The sequence below is a fragment of the Carcharodon carcharias genome, chromosome 2, assembly GCF_017639515.1.
Source record: "Carcharodon carcharias isolate sCarCar2 chromosome 2, sCarCar2.pri, whole genome shotgun sequence".
In the NCBI taxonomy this organism is placed as follows: domain Eukaryota; kingdom Metazoa; phylum Chordata; class Chondrichthyes; order Lamniformes; family Lamnidae; genus Carcharodon; species Carcharodon carcharias.
Genome location: NC_054468.1, coordinates 18,249,472 through 18,264,616, shown reverse-complemented (window position 1 = coordinate 18,264,616; position 15,145 = coordinate 18,249,472). Strand labels below are relative to the sequence as shown.

At 41.5% G+C, this 15,145-nt stretch overlaps 1 protein-coding gene across 1 annotated transcript in view; it reads left to right on the top strand.

The window, feature by feature from the left end:
• The window catches only part of LOC121270800 (mediator of RNA polymerase II transcription subunit 12-like protein), a 604,195-nt gene that overhangs the window by 457,568 nt on the left and 131,482 nt on the right, over positions 1-15,145 (top strand). Inside the window, exons 21-23 of the mRNA XM_041176240.1 lie at positions 6,434-6,661; positions 8,156-8,297; positions 9,714-9,834. Coding sequence (XP_041032174.1) covers positions 6,434-6,661; positions 8,156-8,297; positions 9,714-9,834 — 491 coding nt within the window. The remainder of the gene's footprint in view (positions 1-6,433; positions 6,662-8,155; positions 8,298-9,713; positions 9,835-15,145) is intronic.

Sequence of the window (15,145 nt, the reverse complement as noted above, 5' to 3'; positions counted from 1 at the left end):
CCCCCAGTGGGGTCACGGGATGGGATTTTGGGGTTGCGAGATCTGAGGCCGTAATGGTGGCCGTGGAATGGTAATTCTGTCGTGAAAGTCCTGGGTCTGGCTCCGAGGACCCATGGTACGCTCGCCTGATTTTTTTTGCTCTAACCTGCAGCTCGCTGGGAGGGGAGAGGAGGGAACGAGGTTCGCATAGGCATCTTCAGTGCCTGCATCAGCATGCCTGATTTTTTGTTTTGGCTGGAGGGGAGAGGAATGAACCTCCTAGTGACCCCCATGCATGACAGGGTCACGGCAACCAAAGGCCATCCCAATTGGAAGATCAGTAAGTGTGGGAGAGAGGTCATGCTGCAATTGGAGGAAAGTTTCTGAACAACTCATCGGCCTGGTGCTTCCCTAACCTGGAGCTGAACAGGCTGAGAGTCATCTTGATAATTACCAGCTTCTTACAGTACACACCAGGGACAGATTTTTGTGCAGAGCTGACTTAGGCCCAGCGGGTAACAAGTTCACAAAATAGTTTAAATTTTAAAACACAGATTTTCGTATGTCTAAAATTCGTGTGAACTTTAACGATTAAATATTGAAGCTTATTATCCTACTGTTTTGTTTTATTTTGCAAAAAGCCCCTCCACCCCCGGAGTCACAACAAGTTTGAGGCGGTTAAATGGGAAACAGTTTGGGAAGCACCACCGTAGGAGCAAAAAGAGTTTTGTTTGCGCATTTGTGTACACTATGCATCTTATAATGTATTTTTAAAAGTGTTTTTATAAATTGGGTGCACACTATTATGTACATTTGTGTGCACAAGCCTGAACAAGGTCGTTTACTCGAACTTCTGATACCGGAATCCCTCTATTATTTCCCCTTTTTCTTTCTGATGCTAAGTGCAAGCAAGGCCTTCATCGATTCTACTTTCCAGTTAACAGTTAGGTGTTGTATGGTAATATTCACCATGGTAATTTTATTGGATTTGCCGTTGTTTTCCCAGATGGAAAAAACAGTAAAAACTGGGGAATAAGAATAATGATCCAGACTGGTCTTGGTATACCTTAAAATGGAACACCAGTAAAAACTGGGAAATAAGAATAATGATCCGGATTGGTCTTGTATACCTTAAAATGGAACACCAGTAAAAACTGGGGAATAAGAATAATGATCCGGATTGGTCTTGTATACCTTAAAATGGAACACCAGTAAAAACTGGGAAATAAGAGTACTGGTCTGGACTGGTCTTGGTATACCTTAAAATGGAGCACCAGTAAAAACTGGGAAATAAGAATACTGGTCTGAACTGGTCTTGTATACCTTAAAATGGAACACCAGTAAAAACTGGGGAATAAGAATACTGGTCTGAACTGGTCTTGTATACCTTAAACTGGAACACCAGTAAAAACTGGGGAATAAGAGTAATGATCCGGACTGGTCTTGTATACCTTAAAATGGAACACCAGTAAAAACTGGGAAATAAGAATACTGGTCTGAACTGGTCTTGTATACCTTAAACTGGAACACCAGTAAAAACTGGGGAATAAGAGTAATGATCCGGACTGGTCTTGTATACCTTAAAATGGAACACCAGTAAAAACTGGGGAATAAGAATAATGATCTGGACTGTTTTTTCCTTCTGGGTTAATGCACAGCATTGGAACAGGGAGGGAGGGAATTTTCATTTCCTGTCCTTTCAGTCTTGTCTTTCTGCTGTTGCCTCACTCCTTTTTAGCCCTGTGACATGTGGGCAGTAAAATATCTTTCTTTGGTTTATCCGTTCATGTGTTATGGGTATCGCTGGCAAGAGGAGCATTTATTGACCATCCCTAAAGGGAGACAGTAGTGTAGCGGTCATGTCACTAGAATCATAATCCAGAGGCCCAAACTAATACTTTGGGGACATGAGTTCAAATCCCACCACGGCAGTTGGTGAAATTCAAATTCAATAATAAATCTGGAATTGAAAGCTAGCCTCAGTAAGGTGACCATGAAACTATCATTGAGTGTCGTAAAAACCCAGGAATCCTACCATCCATACCTGGTTTGGTCTGCACGAGACTGCAGACCCACAGTTATTTGGTTGACTCTTAACTGCCCTCTGAAATGGCCCTAGGGCAATAGGGATGGGCAACAAGTGCTGGCCTTGCCAGCGATGACCAAATCCCATGAAAGAATAAACAAAATTGCCCTTGGGAAATTGCTCTTGAACTGCTGTAGCCTGTGTGGTTAAATGAACATCGATCCTGTTCCAGGATTTTGACCCATCGACAAGCGTTTAAGGAACAGCAGTATAATTCCAAGTCAAGATGGTGTGTGATTCGCACCTCCCTTTGTACTCTGGATGTCCCCCAAACTCCCTTTAAGGGATATCCACCAACAAATTGACTTCTTTCATGGTCACATTTACAACAAAAGAAACCACTTACCAATTGTTAATGGGATAAAACATCTGGTAAAGGATGTGTGTTTCTTTTAAAAGTGGGATAAAGAAAAAGGAAGCTGGGTCTCGTTTCCTCCCTGAAGGGATTTAAATTGCCGTATTTTCTGAAAAGCAAATATTAACCTTGGCACATCATCTCCTGTCACACACACTGCGTCCACTTTTAGTGTATTATTATGTGAAAGGGCTCAGCATTTCAGTAATTGAATTGGAGCTAATCACCATATGGAATGTGACACAGAACTACTAATTTTTTGTCAAACTAGCGATTCTTTTTGTCTTGATTTGTCAATGTTGGTTTTGGGCACCTGCTGTAATTGCAATATTGAATGAGAGTTTGCAACACTTGCTTGAGGGGATTGAGCAACCGAGCTTAAAAAAGTTATTTATCAAGCCGGCTTATTTTTATTCATTTAATTTAAAAAATAAAAATTTGAACAGCATAGATATAAATTGATGCTCACTGAACATTACATAGTCAGGCAAAAGCCTCAATATAATTCCAACTGTATCCCTAGCTTTCCACACTCATAATTAAAAACAGTGTGGATATAAAAATGAGTGTTCTAGTTTGCCACTGGACAGACTTAGACTGGAATTTCTAGGCAGTAGCCAAAATGCTGGCGGTGAGCCAGTGTCCTGAGGGTCACAAGTGGATTTTACAGCCATTAGGCCAAGTGGCTAATATTGTGACTCGCAGGTAGGAGAACGCCCCGCCCCTGAGAGCTGTCAGCCAGTCAGATGACCGGCATCCCTCAGGTCCCAGCAGTGCCACTGGGAGTGGTGGCTACTGCTGGCACTGCATAGGGGCCAGATTCAGAGGTGAATCAGGGCAGCTTCATTTGGGCCAGTCAGGCAGACCTCGACAAGGGGGTTGGGGGAGGCCACAATCACAAGGAAGCTAGTGCGTACAAGTGGGGCCAGCGATCTCCGTTAGTGGGGTGGCTTTATTGGGCATAGGGTGCCCAAATAGGATAGACCCCGCCCACAACTAGGTCACCAGTGTTTGCCTGACAACCTCAGCATGTGGCTTGAGCATTGCCTCTGTTAGTAAAGTACTAGTGGCAGCAGGAGGAGGCTCTTATGTGGCCGTTAATTGTCCACTTACTGGCTTCAGTTGGCCCAAAGGCCTGACATCTACCTCTCTGCTGGTAAAATACCAGCGGAGACAGGTAGACAAGGGATGGGAAAGCCCCTCCCCCCCCCCCACCCCACCCATACCATCCGAATTTTATGGCCCCACCTGTCTGCCAGCTCCCTCCCAGGGGAAAGATGAAGTTGCTGCCTTAGTGTTCCCCAGCATTGTGTCCAATTCCAGAGAATAGATTTTGGATAGAGTCTGAACAAGCTGGACATTGACTCTCTATACTCGTGTGACAAAATGCAATGAGATTAAAATGATTGAGATAAGATGAAATAACAAAAAGGACATGTTCCTGATCCTTCAGTGACATAATCTGAAATTGACTAAAGAAATTTCTGCTATTATTAGTGAAGTTATTCTCAGTAATGCTACTGTAATATAATTGGGTATGGTGAGCATCCCATAACAATACCATGACGTCTTTGCGTCACAGAGATTAGGAGCGATTTCCTCTGGTCGCTATGTGTTGGTGACATAACGGATGCAGCAGGATGTTTTTATCTGATCGCTGATACTGTTTAGAATCAAAAGCACAATTTCTAAATTTGCAGATGACACAAAATTGGTGGGATGGGGGGTGGTGCACTTGGTGTTGTCAGTGCTGAGGAGGAGTGCAACAAATTGCGGGAAGACGTTAATAAATTGGAAAATTGGACAAATAATTGGCAAATGAAGTTCAGCAAAGATAAATGGTAGGAAGAATAAGGAGTTCACTTATCACTTGGGAGATGCAAGTTTAGGTGAGGCAGAGGAACAAAAGAATCTTGGAGTAAAAATACATCAAGCGCTAGAAGTTACACCACAAGTCAGCTAGACCATAAATAAGCAAACGATTGCCTAGGTTTGATTTCAAGAGGGATATAAGTGAAAAGTGGGGAAGTTATCTTGGTTAGACCACTCAGAGTACTGTGTGCAGTTCTTGCCATGTTATAAAAACGATACTGGAGTGGTTGCAGAGACGATTTACAAGGATGATATCAGAAATATGTGGCTGTCCATATCAGGAAAGGATGGATAGCCTGGGTCTCTTGGAAAATGATGACTGAGAGGTGACTTCAAAGGAGTCTTTAAATTTATGAGTGGTTTAATGGAGTGGATACAGAGAGAATGTTTCCTCTTTTGGGAAAGAGCATAACTGGAGGCCATCAACATTAGATAGTCACCAAGGAATCCAACAGGGGCTCTGGGTTAATGACAAAATACTGTGGATGCTGGAAATCTCAGTTGTTGATTTGCAGATAGCCTTGAAGCAAAGCTCTGCAGGTTGACCTGTGAGGTGGCCAGTGACTGGAGGCAAGATTCTGATGTGTCTTACCTGCCAGAGAACAGCAGGAAGCGATGTCCTCCACTACCTACATTGCGAATCGGGTTGCCTTAAGTCCATCTTGTAAATGAAACAAACGATGCCTCTTGTCAAAAATCTTTCAGCTCATTTGCATAAAGTATACACCACGTAATATGTTGAACACTATTTTCAACGGGAGAGGTTTGCAATTCAGCAAAAGGTTGGCTTCTAATTTCTGAAGAAACGTAAAGCTAAGGTATATTCTTTGATATGTGAGAGATGAATAATATGAACGACTCCAGCAATTCAAAATCAAGTGCAATGAATCTGTCCTGAAATCATGGGACAATGGGACTTGATAATCCTTTGGGTAAAAATAGAAATGGTTAATAGTGATAAAAGAGGAAAATGCACAACTACACAAACTCATGGTTCAAGTAAACCCCTGAAATAAACTTAATCAGGAACAAATTCAAAACCCAAATGGAAATAACCTGAAAGGTTCATGCTTTCCATCTGTGGTACAAATTTGGATGCCAAGCCATAATTTTCAGTCACTAACAGTGAAAGCTGTATGGAAACATCATTGACATGGGCTGTCAGCACACTTGGGGTGTTAACGCTAACTTTGGGCAATGGTTTAAAGTGGGCAATATTGAACTACTTATCCATTACATACCAGATTCAACTTACTTTCCATTGAAGTGAATGGAAGAAGAAGCAAGCAGGGTGTAAAATGGGCAGCCAAATCAATATTTTGCACCATCATCCAGGTTAAATTTACCCTCTTTGAGAATTGTTGTAACTCAATTCTAAACATGTTTGGATTGGTGCCACGCAGCATCTCAATCAGTCATCATTTTTGTATGGCTTCAGCACCATAAAATGCTTCCGTTTTGTGCTGCTAGCTTTTAAGCCAGGGGCTTTCTCGAGTATCCTGTTGTTGAAAGTGCAGTTTATTGAAAACTTTGTTTCTCTGAACTAGCCATCAAACGAGTTAAGCCCACAAGTGAAAATCTTGAAGTTCTCTATATCAGTCCTGACCAGTCACCCGAGTGCAATAACTTTCTTTGAACGGACCCTGATTTGCCATTTGACATGGAAACCCAAGAGATTTGAGTAAGCAATCACAAAGATGCTCTAAAGACCTTTTTTCTTCTTTTTCCATCCTAAGATAAGTGTGAAGTCTCACATATGTCCAATCGCAAGAAGAGGCATTTAATCAATTTTTGCTTACACAAACATCTCAAAATAAGTTAATTCTCTTATGTTCCCCCCCCCCCCCCCCCCCCCCCCACCCCTCCTCCTCACCCACCCTCTCCATGACAAGTAACCCTATTCATGTGTGGGCTTCAAACTTTGTTCATAGAATTAAGTTGACCAAAAGGCAGTAGAAAATCTCTTTAACTTTTTACTTCTTTTCTTTCTCCTAATGTATGATTGCGGTGCCAAATGCGTGGAGCAATTTTCAGGCAGTTAGGCAGTCCATGGAAGTAGCTTATGTGAACTACCGATGGAAATATTGACCCTGTCTATATGTGTAACGTTACTGTAATGAGATGTGTTTTCTTATTCTCAGTAGCGCCTGTTCAAAGGTTAAGCAGACCATTTACAGCAACGTGCAGCCCTCCAACTCCAACTTGCTGTGGGATCCAGACTTCATGTTAGATTTCATCGAGAACCCGTCAGCTCATAACGTCAACTACTCCATGCTGGGAAAGATCCTTAGCGATAATGCAGCAAATCGCTACAGCTTTGTGTGCAATGCACTCATGAATGTATGCATGGGACATCAGGACACTGACAGGTAGAGGTCACCGAGGTGACGTGAGAATTTAATTAAAGAGGAGCTGAATGGCATAGTTAGGTAGCACACTCATCCATCTTTCCTGCTGTCTGGGCCCTTGCATTAAATCCAGACCGATGGAATGAAAATGTCTTTTCTAGGCTAACTGTAAGGATCCTACCCACAGTCGATCTGAAAGCTCTCAAACCAGTTACTGTTTTGACAATGTTTACAGAGCTTTGGGCAGAGCACCAGGGATAGTTGGAATAGCTTTGGATTGCTCCAGGAAGGACAAGATGGGCCAGTTTGTCACTGCCTTCTGAGACTTCCTTAATTGTGCAGTTCACATTAGTGGAAGTTTCATGAAATAAGATTTTGTTGAATTGTTATGTCGAAAATTTGACAGACAAGTGTTCCACATCACACAGCAGTTAACTGAGGACCAGAAAATGTTTTGGGGCAGCAAAGTTTGCTGAAAACCATACACAATTGTTTCTTCTTGTTAATGCTTCAGATTAAATAGTCATTTGGCAGTACAGAACTTGAGTATTGCTGAAGAAAGGCATTTTGTCAAAGCTTTTCATCTTGCACTCACCAGGCAAGAATCACAAGAATACTAATGTTAGGGAAGCAACAACTTTGTACCGTATGGAGATTGCTTTTTTCAGCAATACTTCAGATTAAACTAGCAGCATGTTTTATGGCGCTGGTGTTCTACCTTACTCAGCCTAATAGTCACAGAATCATACAGGCAAGTAGGAGGCCATTCAGCTCCATAATGCCTGTGCTAATACTTTGAAAGAGTTATCCAATTAGGTCCACTTGCCTACTTTTTCTCCGTAGCCCTGCATATTCTTTCTTTTGAAAGAATCTAATTTTTTTCTGGAAGTTATTCATAAGTGTTCCTCCGCCCTTTCGGGCAGTCTATTCCAGATCACAACTCACAATGTAGAAATATTTTTTCTCATCTCATCAATGGTTCTTTTGCTAATTACCTTAAGATTAAGTGTCCTTTGATTTGTGATTCTCTTGCAAGTAAAAACATTTTCTTGTAATTTACTTTCAAATAATTCATAATTTTGAATATCAGTATCAAATTTCACCGTAACTCTTAGAAGAGCAATCTCAGCTTCTCTCGTCTCTCCACATGGCTGAGGTCCTACATCCCTGAAGCTGAGCAGATCCACCTAAAGGCTTTGTGGCAAACTGTGTACATCTGCAAAGCCTGAGAACTATCTTCGTGTGTGAAGATAGAATATAAGGGGGCTGGGGTGAGACAATCTGTACCCAAACCTCTCATTCCCATTGCTATTAGCAAAGAGCTACAAAGCAGCAGTATTGTGACACACCCATAAATGTTCCTGAGGTAGAGATATTGATCACTTCCATAATATAAAAGGAGTTACTTGAATATTTTAAAGGGAAAAACTATTTTCTGACTGTCTCAATCAAAATATCTGTACCAAATTACTCTGACATTCTTTCTCTGGGTCTTTGCTGTTTTCTGTTTTACAGAATCAATGATATAGCTAATCTCTGTGCTGAGCTGACAGCATGCTGTACTGTACTAAGTTCTGAATGGCTTGGTGTTCTTAAGGCTCTTTGCTGCTCCTCAAACCATGTCTGGGGATTCAATGATCTGCTCTGCAGTGTGGATGTAAGTTCACATTGTGTTAATTTCTCTGTTTTCTGGTGACACCCTAGCAGAATAGATGTCACTGGCTCCAGTGGTCTGAGGCAGCTCAGTTAGCACACAATACATAAGATAGTTGATGCTGGGTCAGGAACTGTGCACCTCCACTAATAATTCAGCTCCTTCTCAGGCCATCAGCTTCAGTGATTCCTCTGAAAATAAAATTAACATTTTAATTGTATGGAATTAATTTTATCATCAGCAGGAATGCTTGTGTTTTGTTTACTCTCAAAACTTTGCAAAGGCTAAATTTTCTTCTAATCAAAGGTTTTAGCAAAAAGTTCAAGAGTGAGGTTGAAGGGGAGGCAATGCAGTTTATGCTCGCTGATGTTATTCACTGAACACTAGTAAAGAGTAGAAAATGACACTCTGATAGTGGAACTTGCTTCCACAGGAAGGATCATGAGGTTGTTCATTTCTGCATATTCAAGCTCTGGTCTGGAAAAAGCCTCAATATTTTTTTTTGATCAGCATCCCATCCATCACCTTAAACATTCACTCCCTCCATCAGCTACGCACAGTGGCCGCAGTGTGTGCCATTTACAAAATGCACCGCAGCAACTCACCAAGGCTGCTTCGACAGCATCTTCCAAACCCACAATCTCCAATGCCTAGAAGGACAAGCAGAAGGCGTGTGGGAACACTCCCAACTACAAGCTCCCCTCCAAGCCACACACCATCCTGGCTTAGAACTATATCGCTTTTCCTTCTCTGCTGCTGCGTCAAAAAACTGGATCTCCCTTCTGAACAGCACTATTGGTGTATCTACACCAGATGGACTGAAGTGTGTCAAGAAGGCTACTCATCACCACCGTCTCAAGGGCAGTTAGGAATGGGCAACAAATGCTGGTCTTGCCAGTGATGTTCACTTCCCATAAAAGAATTTTTAAAAACTGAATTTACCCATAATTTTTTTTGAAATGTAAACATGCACGTTTCTACCTTCGGAAATTATATTAACATTTATGTTAGTTGAAGTAATGAACAAGGCTTGATGTCTGTCATTGTTCACACACCGAGTTCACCCTCTTAGTTGTGGCGCTGTGAGGAAGTGCCAAGCAGAGAAGTCAGGAAGAGGGAGCAAGCCAGAATGGAGATTTTTACACTGAGCTATTCCAACACCTTGTTGTGGTTGACATCAGTGTGAGGTGCACGTAGACGACCGGGAAGAGCTTATGAGCCCTAACAAATTAGTAAGATATGTTTGGAAACTTGATCGCATGTATAATTTAAAGGAGTCTTGCAGTTATTCTCTCCCTCTTTTCCCTGCTCCCAACCTAGAAACTTTTGTTGAAATCTTTATCTAAACTCCTATCATTAACAATGTACAAGTCAATTTTTGCCAATCACTGTTTGCTGTTTACTTTGATCTCCTTGTAGGTGAGTGATCTTTCTTTCCATGACTCTTTGGCTACGTTTATCGCCATTCTAATCGCACGTCAGTGCTTCTCGCTGGAGGATGTGGTGCAGCATGTCGCACTTCCCTCGCTTCTAGCAGCAGGTGAGGAGGTCTGATTGCAGCATCGTACACCTCTGCTCAGCTTCACGATGTTTATTGCTCAACAAAGCGAGGCATTTGGGAAAATATTTCCACATTGCAGTAAAGTTCCCTCAGCTCCATCTCTTCAGCCCCAAAAGGAGGGTAAGAGTTCTTCTGAAACTCATGATGTGTGCAGTTCCCTAAGGACATTCACGTGCCCCCTCCACCCACACCACCTGCCCTTGCTTATCTGTTTTCACCCCCATGATGACACCCAGCTCTGCCTCTCCACAACCACCTGCCTATGGCTTCAGTGCTGTCAATCTGCTTGGCCCTATCTTAGATGATCTGCAGATGCCTTCAGCTACACGCTGGGCACAGTTCCCACCAAAATAAAAAAATAATCTACTCTTCCCTGTCCACTGTATTTGGCAAATCAGTAATCTCAGTGTCCTATTCGATTCTGAGTGGAGTTTCTGACTCCATATAATTTTCATCACTGCAAACTTCCATGAGCATAACATCGCCTGCCACTACCTCTGCCTGAGCCTAATCGTGATCTCTGCCTTTGATTATTCCACTGGAGTGAGGAACAGAATTAATGTTTTAGTCTGTGAGCTTTAAATGAAGACCTTCATTTTGTTCTTGTCCCGCCCACGCCTTCCTCTTAACCTATGCCATCCCTAACTTTTCCCAGCTCTGATGAAAGGTCATAGGCCAGAAACTCTGTTTCTCGTTCCACAGATGCTGTCTACTCTGCTGAGAATGTCCAGCATTTTCTGTTTTATTTCTGATTTCCTGCATCTGCAGTATCCTGCTGTTCAATTATTCCAGTGTTTTCCTGGCTGTCCTACACTCCCCACATATAGCTTCAGCTCGTGCAGTATGCTGCTGCCTATGACCCAACCCATACCAAGTCCACCTCAATCCACCTCACCCGTTACCTCTCACCTACATTGGTTCCTAGTCCCCCAATGCCTGAAGTTTAAAATTCTGATCCTTATGTTTAAATCCTTCCATGGTTAAACCTCTAATAATCTCTCACCTCGTTCATCACTACAGCACGCTCCATCCAACCTCAACTTCCTGCTCCTCTGGCTCCAGCCCTTGTCCCTTGTGGATAATCCCCCTACCCCCCACCTCCTCCCCTGCTACCCTGCTCCTTTGCTCCACTTTTGGTGGTTATGCTTCAACTGTCTAGATCCCATACTTTTGAATTTCATCTTCCCCTCCATCTCCTCCTTTAAGACTCTCCTCAATTGCACCTTTGACCACCAAACTTTGGTTTGCCATCATTGTTAGGCAGCTTCTGCAGTCTTTATGACTTTGTTTGGAAATGCAAATACATCAAATGCTCACAGACACATTTGTCATGTTCTGTGTGTAACAACAAGAGAAATTCCCATATGAATGTCTCTCAACCCAATGGGGTGGCATTAGTCATTGGACTAATGTCCCAGGGTAATGCTCTGGGGACCAGGGTTCGAATCCCACCATGGCAAATCTGGAATTAAAAGTCTGAAGATGACCCTGAAACCATTACTGATAGTTGTAAAAACCCATGTGATTCACTAATGTCCTTCAGGGAAGGAAATCTGTTGTCATTACACCTGGCTCCAGAGCAAGGACAATTAAGAATGGGCAATAATGCTGGCCAAGCCGGCGACGCCTACATCCCATGAATGAATAAAAAAACTGAGAAAAACGTACCCCTACTCCATCAGTGCCTTGGCAAAGCTGCTAATTTAGTGACTGTTGCAAATCAATGGGTAGCTGTGTGCTCTGATTCCCAGAGGAGCTGTGTCAAACCCATCCAAGCTCATTTAATGTGGGATTCCATTGCTGACAGAGACTTCTGAATCAAGCTTAAACTCATTAGTTTCAAATGTTTCAAATGAAATGAGGTTTCTAACTCAAGCATGTCTGAGCTTTTGGGCTGGATGCCTAAATGAGTTAAAAAAAATATCCACATACAGAAAAAAAATCTGAGCTCCCTATAAGTGGGGAACCCACCAATACATGCACAATTCAAGCCATTCACGTATACCCTCATTACCTCCTTGGTGTTAAAAAAATTACCTGAAATTCCCTTAATCCCCCTACAGCAGAGATATCTGTCATACAGACCGAGAGAGTCTAGGTTTCAAACCCAGGACAGATGCAGGCAGCAATTTAATTAACTTCTCTCCTCCTGATTGAAGGAGTAGAAAATCAGCGAGGGCTCCCACTCCAGATTATCACCCAATGACTCCAGCTAGAAGTCTACACTTGTGTATTTGCCATAAGAGCAGAACTGGGCTCGGCTGTCGTCAAATAATTACCCAGTGATGTCTCTGCATGATGAATGGACGCTTCGTCAAGGTAGCAGAAGTGACTTGCCCTCATGGGTTGACATCCAAAGAGAGCGTTTGCCTTTCAGGAAGAAATAAGGAGAGAAAATGTACAAATTAGGGATGGGCAATAAATGCTGGCCTAGCCAGTGAAACAGTCACTCCATGAAAGAATATATTTTAAAAAAATTCTTTGGGGCAAAGCACAATCTTTCATCATATATCCTCCTCAATATTTTTACACATGCATCTGAATTAAAACTGCACAAAAGCGCAACAACTTTAACCCTATTGGGAGATTTACACCAAAGACTTGAGATTCTGCACCACAAGCCCCCACGTAGTTTCAGGTCTAATGACATGCAGAATTTTCATAAGATACTGAAAAATCAATTATGACAGTTCTTAAAAAACTTATAATTAAAATTTTCTATCACATATGTTTGTAATATACATACAGAATGTGAAGATGTGTTATCCAATTCAGTAGATCACAGGGCTGAAGCTGTCATTCCAAAGCCAAAAAGTACCATGGTCAGACCACAGCTTGAGTGTTGTGTTCTCTTCTGATCATCAAGGGGACAGAAATGTCCAGGCTTCGAGGGAGTGTGGAGAAGGCTGATTCATAGTTGTCACATTTTATGATACAGCCAATGGTAAATGCTGAACTGTTCAAATCACAGAGGGAAACTTGAAACAACTGACACAACTCATTCTCATTTTGTATAAATTTTGAGATGTGTGCCTTGAATTCAGTAGTAATAAGACCACCAAGTCTTATAGATTTTTTATAAAACTAAATTAAACATTTATTAATAAGAGAAATGATTTTAAATCTATACATAGATCTACAAATTACTATTATGATAACTTCTAAATTCCCTATTCAACCTAATTCCCAGTTACACTTTCATTAAGGCAGCAGAAAGACGCACAGATTTTAAAAGACTCGTGCAAAGAGACATGATATCCTGAAGAAGTGGCTTTCCAAATGAGTTTTCTTAACTTCAGTCCTTTGAAGACAGCAGTTTGAGGCATAGATGCTGAAGGCTTTTTCACACACTTGTAAGATCTTAATATGCCTTCCCTTACACACAGCCCTTGCTCCTTCTATATACATATCTTCCTCTTTGAATGCAAATGCCCATTGTTTCACTGTGTCTTTGGACTTTATCTCCTTGATAATAAAATTCTCTCTTGGGCTAAATTTTACCAGTAATCTTTAGGAAAAATAAACACTGTTTGTAAATTTCACCTGGCTAGGTGACACATTTCACCCCTCCTCGAATAACAATCTATTTTGGTTTATTTAAAATGCAAGTGCTCACTTTATCTCTGTGTTTACCTACTTAATGTTTCAACCCTAGCTTCTCTTCTAAAACATTAAAGTCTTCAGACCAGCTGCCTTTAATCCAGTTAAGTCTCACAGACATACACACACACATATACATACATAGACACAAATACTACTATTTTACAACAAAGTCCAATAACATTATGAGACTTATTATATCTTCCTGACACACAACTAAGTTATGAGGGTTGGTGAGAAAAAAGCCTGCAGCCTTCCGACTGGAAAGGAAATAGGTAAGAGAGAACCTTGTAGAAATATTGAGGTGTAGAAAATAAAACCTGATGCACTATTTGGAGTTAATTCAAGAAAAAGAGGGACACAAAGCAAGTTGGGAACTGATATTAAGGAGGATTTCTTGTGTACTTCGTCTGTACCTGAAATATTCTTCTGGATAAGGCAGTGGAGATGAAACATCTGGAATTATTAAAAAGATACTTGAATATTGCTGAAAAAAGAGACACGCTGTTGAAGATTTTCATCTTGCACTCATCAGGACAGATTTACAAGAATGCCACATCTAACGAGAACAACGATTTACACTCCACGAGAAGAGGGTGCTGATTGGTTGGCAGGAGGACTAAAAAGTATTAATAAGATACTGTAATTAGACGATGTGACCAAGGATTCCCATATGCCTACCTGTGTTTGCACAGTTACGTAGTGACCAGTTGCACCAAATGAATGCTAGCGTCGGAAAAGATGAAAAGGGTATCTGGGAAAGTACTGGTCATCATGATGGGGGAAACCATGCTGGACTTCCCAGCAGTCAACAGGAACCTGCCAAAAGGAATCTGTAGATTTTATGAGAAAACTTAACAGCTTGAAGGAATCCTTTCACAAATTTGCAGATTGGGATAAGTTTTTACAGCTTCTTATAACTCTTCTTATGCCTTGTTCCAGACTTGCCCTTGAGCACCTGTTACAGATCTCGAAGAACAACTTGGGTTTATATAACTGCCTTTTCATTTCTCTTAAACACCTTTAAGTTTCACGTACAATGAATTATTCTGAAATACATTGTTATGTTGGGAAAAGTGAAATCTGGATTGTACACAGGAAGATCCCACAAACAGCAGTAAAGTACTTGAAGGAAGACTGTTGGGAGAATTCTCCGCTTTTGTATTGGATTTGTAAAATCCACTTAAGTATTGGAGCAGTCATACTAAGCCTCTGTTTCATGACTTATTCAAAGGATACACAAGAACACAAGAAATAAGGAGCAGAAGTAGACCATATGGCCCATCGAGCCTGTTCCACCATTCAACACGATCATGACTGATCTTGGGCTTCAACTGCACATTCCTGCCCATTTCCCAGGTCTCTTGATTCCCTGAGAGACCAAAAGTCTGTCTATCCATCTCTGTGAACGCAGTGCTCTCTGAGTGCTGCAATGTCAGCTGCATGACCCATAACTTTCTGACTCAGAAGCGAGCTACCAACTGAGCCAGGCTATCATTTGATGCTTTATTTCCCTTTCGGTTTGGTTAATAAAGACATTTTGGTGAATATTTTATTCTGTTTAAAACCGTAACAGATAGTGATGTTGGTGAGTATTGGTGTCCCTTCATGCAACAAGCTACATTGAGCAGAGGGAGTTTGAAGTCATCTTAGTTCGTATATGAAGAAATATTTTCCACCTTTGGAGGTT